The 17,560-nt window shown below is 45.8% G+C and overlaps 2 protein-coding genes across 2 annotated transcripts; one reads left to right on the top strand and one right to left on the bottom strand.

Annotated features, from left to right (window-relative positions):
- Nucleotides 1-47: 47 nt before the first annotated feature.
- Nucleotides 48-11,471, top strand: LOC126981333 (coatomer subunit gamma-2-like). Its single transcript, XM_050832334.1, has 16 exons — nt 48-176; nt 1,114-1,352; nt 2,162-2,281; nt 2,421-2,587; nt 3,280-3,409; nt 3,581-3,795; nt 4,501-4,732; nt 5,269-5,428; nt 5,730-5,875; nt 6,514-6,720; nt 7,452-7,627; nt 8,015-8,162; nt 9,106-9,277; nt 9,718-9,812; nt 10,387-10,624; nt 10,988-11,471. Exons 1-16 carry the CDS (start codon nt 131-133, stop codon nt 11,116-11,118), a joined length of 2,622 nt encoding a protein of 873 aa, XP_050688291.1. The 5' UTR covers nt 48-130; the 3' UTR covers nt 11,119-11,471.
- A 236-nt stretch (nt 11,472-11,707) lies between these two features.
- Nucleotides 11,708-15,960, bottom strand: LOC126981340 (acireductone dioxygenase-like). The gene is made up of 5 exons (XM_050832350.1): nt 15,882-15,960; nt 14,748-14,914; nt 14,396-14,515; nt 13,889-14,068; nt 11,708-13,383 (listed from the first exon to the last, which is right to left on the bottom strand). Exons 2-5 carry the CDS (start codon nt 14,868-14,870, stop codon nt 13,255-13,257), a joined length of 552 nt encoding a protein of 183 aa, XP_050688307.1. The 5' UTR covers nt 14,871-14,914; nt 15,882-15,960; the 3' UTR covers nt 11,708-13,254.
- Nucleotides 15,961-17,560: the final 1,600 nt, after the last annotated feature.

The raw sequence follows: 17,560 nt of genomic DNA, 5'->3' as shown, positions 1-17,560 counted from the left end.
GTATCTTTCTTCCTGATGATAATGTGAGAGATCAATCCATCATTAAGGAAAGCCGGGCTGCAGAAGAACCATCGGGCCGGCGCGGTGGACGTGGCCACAACAACACTTGACAGCTGACCTCCCTCGCCGCATGATGATCGGCTCCTTCAAGCAGATGAAGAAGGACGAGGAGGATGGTGAGTGTAGGAAAAGGTTGACAGGAGTAATGTACACCCTCATGCTTAGTTTCAGCCCGTGTGGTGCTGCGGGAGGCGGGGGAGGAGGGGCTGTATTGCGGACCCTCCCTTGCTCACCCTTACTTTATCAGCCGCTAGTCTCTGTTATTTATTTGTACAGTTGTCCATTTTCCCCAACATGGACGCAGGAAAAGGAAAAAAATAAGAGAAGGAAAGAGGGAAAAAAGGAAAGGCCGCCTATCATCGGTGGACCCTCCCTCGCTCACCCTTACTATCAGCCGCTAGTCTTATTTATCTGTACTTCGGTATTTATTTGTACAGTTATCCATTTTCCCCACCATGGACGCAGGAAAAGGATGAAGCGAGGGAAGAAACGAGAGAGGGAAGGATGTAAAGAAGGAAGGAGGGAGGGAAGGAACGAAGGAGGGAAGTAATGAAGGAAGGGAAAGAAAGAAGGAAGGAGGGAAAAAAGGAAAGGAAGGATAGAAGGAGGGAGGGACACAGGCCTCCTCTCCCTGTGGGCTCTCCCTCCCTCACCCCTACTATCCGCCGCTTGGCTTCGTCATTTATAGTCAATTTTGTCACATTTCCTCTTCAGGGACGTAGCCGAGGTGGGCCGTCGATATGGCACAGCTAGAGTAAAATGTGGAAAATAGAATATAATGATGAGAAATGTCATGTTTTAGAAATGGAAAGGAGTGAGGAAAGACTTAAAGGGGAATATAATATGGGGGAGAGGCCCTTAGCAAAGCACATGATGACATACCTGGGAGTGACAATCTTTACCAAGAAGAGCATATAAGAAAGATAATTAAAATGTTTCAGGTTGCCATTAACTATATAGATTAGATGCTAACTATCAGACCTACACACACACACACACAGATATAAAAAAAAACACCCTTTATGCACTGACACTTCACCTTCCACAACACAGGTGGCGGCAACCCGTACCACAGCACGGACAAAACGTCTGTGCTGCAGGAGGCGCGGGTGTTCAACGAGACGCCGGTGAACGTGAAGCGCAGCAGCCATGTCCTCACCAAGATCCTCTACCTCCTCAACCAGGGTGAGACGCTGGCCACCAAGGAGGCCACCGACGCCTTCTTCGCCATGACCAAGCTTTTCCAGAGCAATGACCTTGTGCTGCGCCGCCTCGTCTACCTCGGCATTAAGGTGCGTGCATGTATGTGTGTGTGTTTAACTAATTGTATTTTACAGGATGTGAGTCATTCTTGATTATATTCTGCCTCAATATCTATGTTTATCCTACTTGTCTTGAAACTTATGAGTAGTCCTTGTTTGTACCAACCCTGGATTTAGATCTTTCCATTTGCCATTAGTTCTTTATGTGAAGCTTAATTTCTTGGTGCTCCTCTGATATCTAGACTGTGTGTGTGTGTTGGGGGGGGCGAAGATGATGGATGGTGTTGTGTGGGTGTCTGGGGATGTTGGTGTTCGAGGGATTTGGTTGTTTGAGTGTTCTTTCGTGTTGCCCTGTCTCCATGTTTACATATATCTAAATTAACCAGTCCGCTGCCATTGGCACAGATTTGGCTTTCACTGGTAGCCTCGTAACATATAGTCCCAGGTCTTTCTCTGCCTCTGTGGTGGCTAGTGGAGTGTTTCCCATGTGGTTTTGGTATGCTGGATTTCCCCTCCCAAGGTGCATGAGTTTACATTTATGCACAGGTTTTTTCCTTATTGTCTCTCCACCATGCCAAGAAACTGTACATGCTCAGCCTATATGCACAGGTTTTTCCTTATCGTCTCTCCGCCATACCAAGAAACTCGATATCATTGACTTTGGTGGATATCTCTCTAAACTTTTCTCTTCACCACCCTCAATAAACTTCACTTCTGCATCTAGACTATAGAGATATTATTTTATATTTATCTGTCCATCTCTTTTGATAGCTACTCTCTTATGATGGCCACAACTCCCTAACTCACACTTCCTCTCCCTCTTCCCTTAACCCTTGCAGGAACTGTGTCTGATTGCCGAGGACACCATCATCGTCACGTCATCCCTCACCAAGGACATGACCGGGCGTGAGGACCAGTACCGAGCGCCAGCCATCCGTGCTCTCTGCCGCATTACTGATGTGAGTGCGAGACTGTCTGCTGACCTCACTTTAACCATTCTTTCACTTGACAGCTCTCATTTAACACACACACACACACACACACACACACACACACCTCAGTCACTCACCCTCCATCTCCCTCCTGTCACCCATGCAGGCCAGTATGATGCAGGCCATTGACCGCTACATGAAGCAGGCCATCGTGGACCGAGCCCCAGGGGTGAGCAGCGCCGCCCTGGTGTCCTGTCGCCACATCATGAAGGATTCGCCCGAGGTGGTAAAGCGATGGGTCTCCGAGGTGCAGGAGGCCCTCAGCTCTGACTGGTGAGTGTGGGGAGACTTGCTGTGGTGAGGGGTTGGTGTCGAGAGTCTACCAGAGAGGAGGCCAAATGGGAGATCTAAGAAGACCAGGAGATAGTGTGTGAAGGGAGACATGAAAAGGATGAACGTGAAGGGGAGAGTATGATTGTCAAAGTGGGAGAGACTCATAGCCTGTCCAACCCCTTAAGGGAAAATAGGGGCGTTAGATGAAGAAATCTCCCAACCTTTCCTGAGAGGGTGGCCATGCAAGAGGTCTCCAGTTCTAAGTCTTGATTTGGATTATGGTGTGGGTGGGGGGCTTTGTGGTGCAGTGGTTAGCACACTCAGCTCACAACCAAGAGAGCCCAGGTTCAATTCCTGGGCGGAGTGGGAAAATTTGGGCGGCTTTTCCGATACTCTACGCCCCTGTCCACCCAGCAGTGAATGGGTACCAGGTATTAATCGAGGGTTGTGTCCTGTCTCCTGGGGTCTGTTCCCTTCTTCTATAATTCCTTCCCCTTCTGTCTCTCTCCGGTATATGACCACAGATGTTGTCATGTTGCGCCGACTAAACGAAACTTTCCAACTTATGGTGTGGGTGTGATGTTCTAGGTTGTGAGTGATGGTTTGGTGGCATTACAGTGACTTCAAGGTGCTGTATTAGTTGGTGAGTGACAATTCGGTGGCATTACAGTGAGTTGATGGTGTTGTTTCAGCGTGATGGTACAGTTCCATGCGCTGGGGGTGTTGCACCAGATCCGCAAGTCAGACAAGCTGGCCGTGACTAAACTGGTGTCCAGGCTCACCTCCTCCAGCCTGCGCTCACCCTACGCCATCTGTCTGCTGGTAGGTAATGGTGGTGGTGGTGGTGGTAATTATAGTGGTGGATATGACTGCATTCATATATATTGGGTAGGCAGTGGCTGAGTGGTAGCGTGCTGGGCCCACATTCACCACGTGATGGACGACGCGAGTTCGAATCCCCACGCTACCACATCGGATTTTTCACACCCCCAGATCCGTATTGTGGCACGTCTCATTGAGGAGGACGAGGTTGGCCTTGACTCCCGGTTCTCGGACTTCCTGGAGTCGATGCTGCGCCACAAGGCCGAGATGGTGACCTACGAGGCGGCCAATGCCATCGTCACCCTCAAGCGCTCCTCCGCCCGGGACCTGCCACCAGCCATCTCCGTGTTGCAGCTCTTCCTCTCCAGCCCCAAGCCCACTCTCAGGTCAGGGGGAAGAGGGGCTTTAGGGGGATAAGGTTATGGTTGGTATTGTCAGATGCTCCCGCCCCTCACACCAACTATTTCCAAAGGCCAAAAAGGAGGTTAATTGAGTTCTAATGAGTGTTCTTTTAGGTTCACGGTACAGAAGAAGGCTCAGACTACCACCAGGGTCATAAAAGTACCCCTGGAAATGCCCTAAACTCCAACGAAAGACTAGTAAATTACGTGTTCTTGGGCGCAGAAATGTTTAAAAATATGGCCCTGTGTTGTTTGATCTGCCAAGGTGAAGCTGAGGTGAGGGAAGGAGGGAGGATGGGAGACAAAGATTGACAAGGTAGGATGAACGGTTGTGGGATTGGTGCCTCCAAAAAGACACTGTTTAAATATCACTTCACTAGTGTGGGTTGATTAAAAAAAGAAGGTTATGTGGTGAACAGCTTCTTTCTCAGCCTTGTTTATGAGTTGTAGATTATAAGTTACCCCTCACTTGAGAAATAAGTACTGAGGTGGGTAAGGACTCACAATATATATATCCAACATCTGAATGGGAGAAGAATAGAAATCTAGATATGACATTCCTAGTTTAGAACATTAGGTCATGGCTTTCATTGATGCCAAAGTTACATTGCAACATTATATTACACTTCCAATAGACCCAAATAGACCTTTCACTTCTCTTTCCCTAAACTTTTACCCTCCCATTCACAGGTTCGCAGCCGTACGCACTCTCAGCAAGGTGGCAATGACGCACCCCAATGCCGTCACTGCCTGTAACCTGGACCTGGAGAACCTGATCCAGGACGTGAACCGCTCCATCGCCACGCTTGCCATCACCACCCTCCTGAAGACCGGCTCAGAGGGCTCCGTGGACCGCCTCATGAAGTCCATCTCCTCCTTCCTCAACGACATATCGGATGAGTTCAAGATTGTCGTGGTGGAGGTGCGTAGGATGAATGTTTGCCCCCCTCTTGAAGCCTCTCATAACCCCAGTCAGTTCATGTTTGCTGCACAGACTGAACACTGTTTCTTCACAACATCCTCTCTCATAAGACACTTGAGCTGAGAATTGTGATGGTGCAGGCAGATGAAGATGTTTTCCTAGTTCTTAGAGGCTATAGTTGCAGTACACTCACTGATTCAAAATTGAGTCACCATGAAGACAGCCTCCTTCAGCTTGATGCCATGGTGGAAGAATGTCTTGGAGAGCTTGTTTATTTGTAATTTTCACCTTACTGCTTGCCACTTGAAACTCAAAAAAATGCGAGTTTACTATGACTATTCGTGTTAAAAGCACCAGTGTCTAAGAAACATAACCTAATAATGCCAGATAGTGTTTCAAAGCTTATTCTCAGAAAAAAAATTGTGCAATGCTGAAAAATATGTATAGCGTACTGATGGGGCACCTGACTAACACAGCTTATAGTGCCTTCATACCTAGCAGTTAGCCTTCACCCACCACCTCTCCATCACACCCAGGCACTGCGTTCCCTGGCCCTCAAGTACCCCAGGAAGCAGGCGGTGCTGATGGGCCAGCTGGCGGACATGCTGCGCAGCGAGGGAGGGCTGCCCTACAAGGAGGCCATCGCCAGCACCATCATCACAATCATCGAGGACAACCCAGAGGCCAAGGAGAAGGGTGAGCTGGAGAGAGAATGTGTGTGTGTGAGAAAGAGAGAGAGAGAGAGAGAACCACATACACTATAAACCCAAGAAACAAATTAATGCAAAACCAAGTAGCAGTGAGGTTATGAGAAAGAGCAAATGTCTTTAGAAGGCACTAAAGAAAAAAATTTAGTAGAATTGGAAACTCGAAACTAATTTACATACAGACTATCTTGAGACTGAGAAAGTGTGAGACCAAACAACAGTCAAAAACAAACAAAAGTATAATGTAGAAAAAGTGAAAACAAACAGTGTCATTCATGCCTTCACTCCAGGTCTGGACCACTTGTGCGAGTTCATTGAGGACTGTGAGCACACCACCCTGGCCGTGCGCATCATCCACCTGCTGGGCCGCGAGGGACCACGCACCCGCCAGCCATCACGATACATCCGCTTCGTGTACAACAGGGTCATCCTTGAGGTGAGTGTGTGTGGGTTTACTTGGGGCTGTATTCTAAACATGTCATCGCCCAAGCCCACACTTTCAACAAGGCTTTCGTAGTAGTTTTGGGCATTTCCTGGGGTAGTTTTTTGACCCTGGTGGTAGTCTGACCCTTCCTCTGTTACCTGGACCTAAAGAAACACTCATTAGAACCCGACTGATCTACTTTTTGGCCTTTGGAAATAGTTGGTGTGGGAGGCTGAAGTGTTTGAGGATACCGGCCTTAGTTTCAGCATACAGGATTTGAACTTGGCTTGTGTTGTCATGTCTGTATCTGGTTTTGTCCAACTTTGCTTTAAATCCATGTATGTTCCCAGCCCAAATTACCTCCACATCCAGACTATTCCAATAGACCATATTGCCAATAAGTTCACTTCACCACTTGAGGACCCTCACATGTGTCTCAGTGGGAATGGCAATGCCTTACCCTAGTTCAGTATCACCTTCCTATTTACCATTGTTGTATTGCTGACAGGACATTTCTTCCTTGTCCTCCCAGCAATGATCATCTGTGTTTTGCCATCACAACACTCATACATTGTCTCCTTAGTGGCCGTGATCCCTAGATATATTATTCCATTAACTCTTCTCAACACTATTGCTCTGTGTGTCCCCAGAATGCAGCGGTCCGTGCAGCAGCAGTGTCAGTGCTGGCCAAGTTTGGTGCTCAGTGTGATGGTCTGCTGGCCAATATCCTGGTGCTGCTGCAACGCTGCATGATGGACACAGAGGATGAAGTGCGGGACAGAGCTACCTACTACCACGCCATCCTGGCCACTCGAGACTCAACACTCATCCACCGCTACATCCTCAACCCTCCACAGGTGAGGTGCATGCGACCACAATTGTCAGTTCTCCACAGGAAAAATTAAAATAGTCCCACCACATTTGACACTACCTTCTCATCATGTCTTCATCTTATATTTCCCACACATGACACAAAAATTATCATAAATGTGTCCTGGATAGAGGTATTACACAGTTTATATAGAAACGTGCCAAATTCGTTACCTGTATATATTTATTAATTTGTTATTTTTGTTTTTTACGGCCGTTGAATATACCCACATGTAGCACCATAGGGCAATGTTTTTCAGAGCTGGTATGCCACATGTTTTATTTATTTATTTTACGGTAAAGGAAGCAGCTCAAGGGCAAAAAAATAATAATAATGAGAAAATAAAAAAAAGCCTGCTAAACACTGCCCCTATAAAAAAAGAGTTTAGAAGAGTGGCCAAAAGTTGCAGTTAAGGGATAAATTCTTCTTCTTTTTCTCTTTTTTTTCATTTAACATCCATATTTTGCCTTACTGGGTTGGATAGTTAGATTTTTTTTTTTTTACAACAAAGGAGACAGCTCAAGGGCACAAAAAAAAAGGAAACAATAATAAAAAAAGCCCGCTACTCGCTGCCCCTAAAAAACAAAAAAAACAAAAAAACAATCAAAAGAGGTGGCTGAAAGAGAGGTCAATTTTACACACACATACACACACACACACCAGTTATCCACCACTGCCACGCCCTCTTTTTAACCTGCACCCTCGCCCCTTCCCCAGTTTGCCCTACCGAGTCTGGAGCGTGCGCTGGTCCAGTACCTGCAGACCACCACCGCTGAGCCCTTTGAGACCCGCACCGTGCCCACCGCCCCGCCTCCCCAGGAAGAGAAGAAGACCCCCAGCATCATGGAGGTGACGCCCGCCCAGGAGGAACGCATCATTCCCACGCACGAAAAGTAGGTGCCTGTGCTCTCTACCCCTCCACCCCCAACACCCCTTGGCACATCATCATCCTTATCTGCTACCCCTGCTCCAACACCCCTTCTCCCTCTTCCTCTTCTTTTTTTCTTGTTGTTCTTCTTCTACGCTGCCATAATCACAGCCTTATCTCACTTCTCCATCATCACAAGTCTCTCCTTTTCTTTTTTTTTCTTTCTTTTACTATTCCTGACTCTTATCACACATATTTACTCCCTCCTCCTTTATGCTAATCACAAACCTCACTGTTCGGCATATTCTATTCATCATTCTCAGAGCACATCAGCATTCATCACATCCCTTTTGTTTATGCATCCCAACACACAGTTTACCTCCCTCCTCAACCTCTCCGATCTTTCTCCCAGGTATGCCGAGCAGCTGTCGGCTATCCCTCAGTTTGCACACCTGGGGCCGCTGTTCAAGTCATCAGTGCCGGTGGAGCTGACGGAGGCTGAGACGGAGTACATGGTGCGCTGCATCAAACACACCTTCCAGAACCATATAGTGTTGCAGGTGAGGGAAATGGAAGGGAAGGTGTATGGCCAGGACTTAGTGATGGTGTGGAGGTGTAAGCTGTTAGGTGAAAACATATTGGTCAGCGTCAATACAGAGTCATTGTTTATCTCGTCTTAACCCGGTAACAGCAACGGGCCAAATTTGTGGTTTTACTGTGTAGCAGCGAAGGGCCAAATTTGTGGCTTTACCGTGTAGCAGCGATGGGCCAAATTTGTGGCTTTACCATGTAGCAGTGACGGGCCAAATTTGTGCCATGATTTAAATCCCCCCAAAATAGATGATACATAATCTGATCACAAATGCTTTGATATATATTATGAAATGGTTTGTGTAAGGGGTGATTTTTTCTCATTTTTCTTGCTTGGAGGGACCATTAAGAAACATGATCCCCGCTGCTACCGGGTTAAGTGGAAAAAGGTGACATGCAATATGGACATTCTTTGCTTTGTGTGTTTTCCCTTCTTCCCTTAGCTCCTCCTTTTTCTCTTCCTCTTCTTTTTCATCCACAATCTTCCTTTTGCTCTTCCTCAGTTTCATCCTTCAGCCACGGTCTCCTTTAGATCTTCCTCACTCTTTTGTTCTTCATTTACAATCTCCTTTAGCTTCCTCATTTTCATCCTTCAGCCACAACCTTCCATTAGCTTTCTCTCTCTCTCTGTCCTTCAGCCACAACCTTCCATTAGCTCTCCCTCACTCTCTTTGTCCTTCAGCAACTTTCCATTAGCTCTCCCTCACTCTCTGTCCTTCAGCAACCTTCCATCAGCTCTCCCTCACTCTCCTCATTAATCCACAACCTCCTTTCAGTTTATACAGCATTCCCTCACACATTACTTCACTTCCTCAGCCACTCACACCCTTCCTTATCTCCTTCCAGTATATACAGCATTCCTTCACGTTACTCTGCTTCCTCAGCCACTCACAACCTCCCATCTCCTTTCAGTTCGACTGCACCAACACGCTCAATGATCAGCTGCTGGAGAACGTGAATGTTGTGGCGGAGGGGGAGGGATGGGTGGTGCAGGTCTCCCTCCCCTGCCCCTCCCTGCCCTACTCACAGCTTGGCTCCTGCTACACACTGCTGCCTATTCCTGAAGACATCATGTCCACCACTGGTAAGACAGAGAGAGAGAGAGAATCATCCTTTGCCTCACTTCTTCACAATCCCTCCCCATTCCTCTCCTTATTAATCTCACTCTCCTAATCCCTTCCCCATTCCTCTTCTAACCCTCTCCTCCATTCCTTCCTTCCTTCTACTCCTCTCCCCCTTACTCTTCCTTTTTCCCTCACCACTTCCATCCTCCCTTACCACCTTTCTTGCCCAATCCCCTCCCCATTCTTTCCTTACCTTCTCCTCTGTCCCCTCCTATTCCCTTCCATCCTTCCTCTTTCCTCCCTCACATTGTACGCAACCTCCACCACTGCCATCCTACCTCACTCTCTCCCAATTCCTCTCCCCCATTCCTTCCTCTTTCCTCCCTCACATCCTACTCAACCTCCACCACTTTCTGCTATGTCCTGCTTCTGCCTCCTAACTTGTCCTCCTTCACTCCAGGCACGCTGTCAGCCACGCTCAAGTTCACGGTGAGGGACTGCGACCCAGCCACCGGCGAGCCCGACACGGATGAGGGCTACGAGGATGACTACACGGTGAGTGAGGCGGCGGAAACGGATGAGGGGAGCAAAATTAGCTGTTATGAGCGATGCATGTGCTCTGTCGAGATGGGATGGAGAAAGTAGTGAAATAGTGGATGAGAATTTTGAAGTGGGTATAAAAGCAACCAGTGTGAATTGTGGAGAAGTCTTAGGAAAACAGAATATCTTATAGATGCCTCCTCACTTTCTTCTGTTTCCTCTGTTGGGAGTACATTAGGATCCCAATTTGTGCTTGTTAAAAAGAACACTATTGGTAGTTACATGAGCCACAACCCTTCACAAATACACAAGGACATAAGGAGGCACTAAGAGACCAGTTAAACACACATGGAGAACTTTGATAGATATGGTTTGATATACATCCTTATAAAGAGCTGATCCCTTCAATACACGTGCCTCTCCTCACTCTTTGCATTAGTGGACTTCATTGCTCTTTCTAATTATACTCGGGGCTTCGTGGTGCAGTGGTTAGCATGCTTGGCTCATAACTGAGAGAGCCTCATTTTCACCTCATGATCAATTCTGTGTGAGCTTCTCTATCTTCATGTTCCTTGTGTTCCTCACACAGCTGGAGGATGTTGAGATTACTGTCGCTGACCACGTACAACGTGCGGCGCGCAGCAACTTTGCAGCAGGTTGGGAGGAGCTGGGTGCCACCAATGAACTGGAGGACACCTTTGCTCTGTCTGCCATGAGCACGCTGGAGGAGGCCGTCACGCAGATCACACAGTTCCTCGGCATGCACCCCTGCGACCGTTCTGACCGCATTCCAGAGGGCAAGAGTTCTCACACCCTATACCTTGCAGGTGAGGGCAAGGCTGCTGGTGTGGGTGTCAGTGTGGCAGGGATGAGTCATCAAGTCTTTGTGCTGTTATTTAAGCTTTGCAGTGAAATTGTTTGTAACTAAGGCTTGCCATTTTGTGCACACCATTCCAGTTAGTCCTCATATCAGAAGAAAGTTTGTGTGTAAAATTAAGCGAAGGTGTGAAAATGAACTAATGTCAAAGTAAAGACCCAAAAACCCTTGTGGTATTGATACTAATTTATATGCCTTCAAATGGTTTCTTCCCTGATGTGAGCAGTAATTGGAATGGTAGCTACTGACTGGTTAACACACTTCATCCTGCTCTTCCCTGTACACTTTTCATTGTCTTTGTCTCCTATTACAGGCACTTATCGGGGAGGTCACGAGGTGCTGGTTAGGGCCAAGCTTGCCTTGGCCGACGGGGTCACCATGCAGCTCACGGTGCGTTCAGATGACCCAGAGGTCTCTGAAGTCATCGCCTCAGCCGTCGGTTAAGAGGGTCACCAGCCTGGGAGGGAGTCGAGTGGGTGGCCAGAAGGGTGTTGTCTGTTTGCAGAAAGTACCCACTGAGATATATATATACACACACACACACAATTTTTTTTCTTTTTCATAGTGTCACCGAATACTACAGCGAAACATGAAGGGGAGGCTATACATAGAGTATTCTGTTATTATTGTTTTTACTAAAATTATTATTATTATTATTATTATTATTATTATTATCATTATTGTGATGTTATTTTGTTATCACCGCAGAGGAACAATTTTTTCTAAGGTTTGCTTTAGGTTCACTGTTCATCTTTAAAAAGCAGATTCTAAACTGCAATTAAAGTGAAGAATCAGAATTTTAGTATTTCAATCTGATCCATTACATAGCTTACTTTTAAGATAGAGGAGCAAAGAGAAACACTGGATGGTTGGCTGAGTGGCTAGCACACCCTTTGTTCCTGGTCAGTAAGCCTTGTAGCTCCCTTGGTGCCTGAGAGCATTTATATGGCAACCAGTAAACTGTGTTTCATCCTCTCCCCTCAACTCCATGAAGGCAAAGAACGGCACAGCAGGAAAGGTAAACCATTGCAACTTCCCCACAAGCTCATTTATTGCACCGCTAACAACTCTGGGGGTGACAAACACAACTAATTTCTCTCACCACAGCATTACATTTCAAGTCCATGAGCTCTCGTCATGGAATAGGTTGTTCCTTGTACTGGTGTGCTATTTGTACAGAATCAATCTTAAGCTCTTTCACCTCGGCCTAGCTGTAGGTGTACTAATAATGTTACAAGTTTCTCTATGATCTGTTCCATAAATCATTCAAAAGGGCATAAGAATAGGTGTGTGAGTGTCTCATCATAAAAAGCTACAGACACTCACCACCCAGGGCATACATAGGTTTAGGTGTTGTGCAAGCTTCAAATTTGAAATGTCACAGTAAGAGTCTGATGTACACACACCTATCTTATGTTAAGGACACTTGTAAAGGGGAAACTAATTTGGTTGTTCATCACACATAAAAGTAAAGGTAAATGGAATGCTTAGGTTATCAAAACTTAGAAAGCTGTGGTATCAGTAAGGTAGTGATTGAACAACTTTGTACACGGACAGGATTGACACAGGGATTGGAACTAGACACTATAAGCTACGAGGGATGTTTTGTACCTGATGGTGTTACTAGTAATTCTGTATTAAGGGGACAAAACCGTGAATCATCCATCCACCAATACAAGTAGGTGTGCATGTACTGTGTGTGCTGGTGTCCATGCATGCCCTGCCTCAGCACGAGGTTGTATTGTACCTTTTAAATTAGTTGCCAGGCCTGTCACACACACTTTAACATAACCCATGCAACAATAGTTTAACAAATGACACCAAGACACAGTTTCTTAAAAGTAGTTCTCTTTCACCAAAAAATGCATTCATATTTTCATATATAATCTATGAATGTGTAAATGTAAAATTATGAACTCTGCAACAAGATAAAACCATTTAAAATGTCAACTACTCATTGCACTGACTAATGTGCCTCATTTTATACAATTGTTGCTATTATTGTCATTACCAGAATAACATTATAATCTGAATATATCAAGAACCAACAAGCACCCAAAACATTATCATGAAAGGCATAGATGTGTCTGCTGTTCACTGATCAGAGGGAAGAATGAGGAGTTGTATAAACTGTAGAAGATCAGACACAAGAATTATGAAAGTCTAAAAGAAAACATTAACCTGGTAGCAGCGGGGATCATGTTTCTTAATGGTCCCTCTAAGCGAGAAAAATGAGAAAAAATCACCACTCACACAAACCACTTCATAATATATATCAAAGCATTTGTGATGAGGTTATGTATCATCTATTTTGGGGAGTTTAAATCACGGCACAAATTTGCCCCGTTGCTGCTATGAGGTAAAGCCACAAATTTGGCCCGTCGCTGCTACCGGGTTAAGTTCCCAACTAAGGCACTAGGAAAGAAGGAAAACAAGAGTGAGTCAGGCAGAATAAAAAAGGGACGAGCAACAAACAGACAAACGTCCTGCCATCTTATAGCTAGCTGCCAATACAACATAGTTTGTACCATAAGCTCCCCACCACCAGCGTGTCACGAGGGTGCCCTACCACAGCATCAGCTACTTGACAGCAAAACCCTTGGCCTGCTGTGCCACATAGTTCTTGCGGGCCTCCATGTTGTCTGCCGGGCGGTTGTGAGGTGTCCAGACAGGCTCGCCAGTGAACAGACGCATGGCCTTGATGTAGTTCTGAATGAAACAATGACAAGTACAAAGAATTAAAAGTGAGGTTTGATAACATTCACTAATACAGAACAAATAGTCCATGAGCAACTCTGAAATGAGGCACTTGTTAAGGGCGTAAGCCAGGACTGACGACCTGAAGGGCATACCTGTATAGTGTATATTAGTCCATTTTTGCCCAAAAGTCACATCACTGCCTCACATAAATAGGGTTTATTGTCTCTTAGTAAAGGCCATTTTCCCAAGTATTTTGAAATGTTTTCCCACTGGGGTCTGCAAACTACAATAATTAATTACAAACTACAACTTTGCAAAGTATTTGGATGGGTAGATTTTTTCTTGATGTAGTAAGTACTAAATAGATTGGTATATAAAGCCTGACTAGCAAACTGTATTAGCTGAAATGAGTGGCTTCTGTGGTGTTCTTGGCATTGCTGGCAACTACCACGGCAGAGAAATTTACTCGGCTGAGGAGAGTAAGTCCGCTGCACTGGGTGTGTGGGGTGTTTACCTTCGTGTCGAGGGTGAAGCGATGGTATATCCCGGCCGGCAGGATGAGCAGGTCCCCGGGCGTCACCTCAATCCTGATCCAGCGGTCGGCCTTGTCCCTCACATCAAAGAAACCTGAGCCCTCCGTGACAAAGCGGATCTCCTCATCAGTGTGCAGGTGCTCCTCAAAGAACACCTTGATCTGCGTGTGTGTGTGTGGGGGGGTAAGAAAGGTTAACAGGGTTGTAAAATTCATGAACACATACTTTATATCATTCTTCCTCTATTGCTAACTAAGGTAAAAGCTCATTGATCCCAATTCTTATAGTCAGAAAACCCATCAGTCCAAGTTCATGCAAACCTGAAATCATAATCCCCCTCCCTCCCCCCAAATTCTTCAAGGCATAAAATTAGTTTGAAATCTGGAGTGCAAGAAACCATAACAAAAAAGTTTAAGGATTAGTAGATAGGTGCCAAGACTAAACCTTATAACCCTCAAAAAGCCACCACCACCACCACCACCACCTACCCTCTCCTCATAGTTGTGGAGCTTCTCCGGAGAAATCTGAATTACATCTGTGTAATTGTAGCCGCGCTCGGTCTTAATGCGGTTCAGCTTGCCCTCCTCTTCATACTTCTTGGGGTCCAGCTGGAGGAGAGAGGGAGAATGAAACTGGGAAGAGAATGAAACTATATTTAAGGCAGTCTTGCTCAAAACTTTGGGCTTAAATTGTTCTCAGTTTTAAGTCAATATTGCATCATGAAAACTAAAATGAGAGAAAGAGAGATGGACAGACAGAGAGTGGGGGAGGGGAGGGGAGGGCTGAAGCTGCCAACAAACCTATCAAGGCACTGAGGCAGCGTTGAGACACTTGCCGCACCTTCCAGTAGGTAACCCCAGTGATATTGGCGAGGTCCTCTAGCGTCACAAACTGTGGAGGGTCAAGGTGGTGCTCCAGTCGCTGATCCTCGGAGCTGTCATCCATGTACCAGGCACGCACCATGATGTCGATCCTCCTTCTGGTGGTGGTGGTGGTGTGTTTGTGACCTGAAGGATGGATGAGGATGAGCCCATAAAAATATCCATGAATACAAGGCAAATGATAGACCTAATACGAGCTTAATTAAAATCCTTCACACACACACACACACACACACGAACAGTTACATCACAACCAATCCAAGAATATCCATGAATACAAGGCAAATGAGACCTAATACCAGTTTACTTAAAATCCTTCACACACACACAAAGTTACATCACAACCATTACGAAGGTTTTCAAGGCATTCTCCCCCCTTCCCCTGTGGTCTGTAGGGGAAGGCGTGCACCCCGCCCCATGCCATCCCCATTCCCCTGCATATGAATAGAGTAAAACATAATGCAGGCAGGATGTAAGTGACTCCGCCAGACTTCCCCAACCAGGCAATTATGTGATTCACGTGAGTACTTGAAAGCTGGACGCGGAGAGCCAAGAATATCCATGAATACAAGGCAAATGAGACCTAATACCAGTTTACTTAAAATCCTTCACACACACGAAGTTACATCACAACCATTACGAAGGTTTTCAAGGCATTCTCCCCCCTTCCCCTGTGGTCTGTAGGGGAAGGCGTGCACCCCGCCCCATGCCATCCCCATTCCCCAGCATATGAATAGAGTAAAACATAATGCAGGCAGGATGTAAAGTGACTCCCCCAGACTTACCCAACCAGGCAATTATGTGATTCACGTAAGTACTTGAAAGCTGGACGCGGAGAGCCAAGAATATCCATGAATACAAGGTAAATGAGACCTAATACGAGCTTACTTCAAATCCTTCACACACACAAAGTTACATCACAACCATTACGAAGGCTTTCAAGGCATCCTTCCCCTGTGGTCTGTAGGGGAAGGCGTGCACCCCGCCCCCATGCCATCCCCAGCAATCACCGCAAACTCAGAATGCATTATGATACTATACCCACTATAATAAAGCACACCAACCCACGCCCCAGACACACACACGCCCTCACCAGCTGCTGACGAGCGCCGAAAAGTTGTCTCCAAGGGCTTGTTTACATGCCACTCGCGGGATGACCTTGAACCACGTGTCTAATAATAATAATAATAATAATAATAAAAATGGTGATAAGGTATCGTGGCAGTATGATTAGGCAGTCACCGCAAACTCAAAATGCATTATGATACTATATACCCACTATAATAAAAATAATGGAGGCATCTATATACATATGCATATACATCTATACATATACATATACGTTATCATGAAAAGGAAAATACTTTGTGGAGATAAATTAGAAAAACATTAGCTATATATACAGTTTTCCCCCTCCCTCAGTATAATATAGCTAGCTACCCATGTGAAAAGTTCAGGATTGCAAATTGATTGATATATTTTATTGTTGCAAGTAAACAATAAAGGAGAATTGAGGAGCATACAAGGAAAGAGTGGCGTGATAAATTACACTTGCAAGCAATTATAAGCTGGCCAAACCCTCAAGACCATAATTATAATAGATTACGTGGAGATCGAACGTACGTACGCTGACTCCACCTCGATAACAACAAACATGACCATATTGACCCCCTAACAATAAGATAACCACATGAATTTCCTTTCCAATTATATCTTTCCATACATCATTAGCTCTCGGCCTTGAACGTTTGTGCTGGGGAGGATATACATAACAAAGGCGGCGAAGGTCATGTGGCGGGACGATGATGCAACAGGGTGATCGAGGGAGGGAGAGAGAGAGATGGAGAGGGAAGGAAGGGAGGAGGGAGGTATAATTGTTGCTGGGGGGACTTTTAAAGGACACACACACACTTATTAGTTATTTATTGTCCCTTATACAGTGACATAAGAGAGTGCATGCGTGAGTGAGTGCAGGGATGCGCCCCCGTTAGTTGTTTTACTTGCAACAATAAACTATCAATCAGTTCCCCGTTATAAGCCTATCTATATAAAAAGAAAGGGTTTTTCTATACGAGTTTTGGAAGCGGACGACAACTACCCAAGTGGACACGGCAAAGAGGTAATTGGAAACGCTCTCTCCCCGACCCTTATCAACTGAACTGGACATATTGGGGTATAATCTCCTATCATAACATTTGTAAGGGTCATGTAATCAGTAAGGAGTAATGCAGACGGTGTTGATCTCCACTGCGCGGCGGCCTTCCAGCCTCCTGAGCACGGCGGCAACAACAGCGCGCCAAAAGCAGACGATTCAGCATGAGAAAGGGAGGGAGGGAGGGAGAAGGCGGCAAGTGGGAGGGAAGGAGAGTCTGTGTAAACTATTGGCGGATGGTTCCTTCGGCTTGTTGCATATTCCGTAAAACTTCAATGAGCTTCTTTCCTCTTTACTGGCCGCCACTCTGGATTATTGTGGTCTGTAGGCCTGACAGGAGGTTTTGGCGCCGAGAATGGCTGCTCCCCCCACCCTCGGAGTAGTCATGAACGTATTTCCGCACCAAGCGCCCTCCAGACACTAGTTCCTATGCAAGCCTCACCTATTCTGAATATTGTAGACTATTTTGTCCTATGTACACCTGAAGGACATATTTTACGTTGTTAGGCGTAATATTTTAATAAATATTATTTGAAATGAAAAATATGGCTAGTCTAGTAACACAAGCTTTTAAATCAAAATGTAAATAGAGTTCAAAAAATAAGATAACGAACTTTTTA

The sequence above is a fragment of the Eriocheir sinensis genome, chromosome 47 (assembly GCF_024679095.1).
Source record: "Eriocheir sinensis breed Jianghai 21 chromosome 47, ASM2467909v1, whole genome shotgun sequence".
Lineage (NCBI taxonomy): Eukaryota > Metazoa > Arthropoda > Malacostraca > Decapoda > Varunidae > Eriocheir > Eriocheir sinensis.
This window is presented reverse-complemented; position numbering and strand designations above follow the sequence as displayed.

Excerpts from the sequence above, each read along its gene's own strand:
- LOC126981333 (XM_050832334.1), top strand. The coding sequence starts at position 131 with ATGATGATCGGCTCCTTCAAGCAGATGAAGAAGGACGAGGAGGATG. Across the intron at positions 177-1,113 it reads GAAGAAGGACGAGGAGGATG|GTGGCGGCAACCCGTACCAC; the intron begins GTGAGTGTAGGA and ends TCCACAACACAG. Across the intron at positions 8,163-9,105 it reads AGAACCATATAGTGTTGCAG|TTCGACTGCACCAACACGCT; the intron begins GTGAGGGAAATG and ends ATCTCCTTTCAG.
- LOC126981340 (XM_050832350.1), bottom strand. The coding sequence starts at position 14,870 with ATGGTGCGTGCCTGGTACATGGATGACAGCTCCGAGGATCAGCGACTG. Across the intron at positions 14,516-14,747 it reads CTGGGGTTACCTACTGGAAG|CTGGACCCCAAGAAGTATGA; the intron begins GTGCGGCAAGTG and ends TCTCTCCTCCAG. Across the intron at positions 14,069-14,395 it reads TCCACAACTATGAGGAGAGG|ATCAAGGTGTTCTTTGAGGA; the intron begins GTAGGTGGTGGT and ends ACACACACGCAG.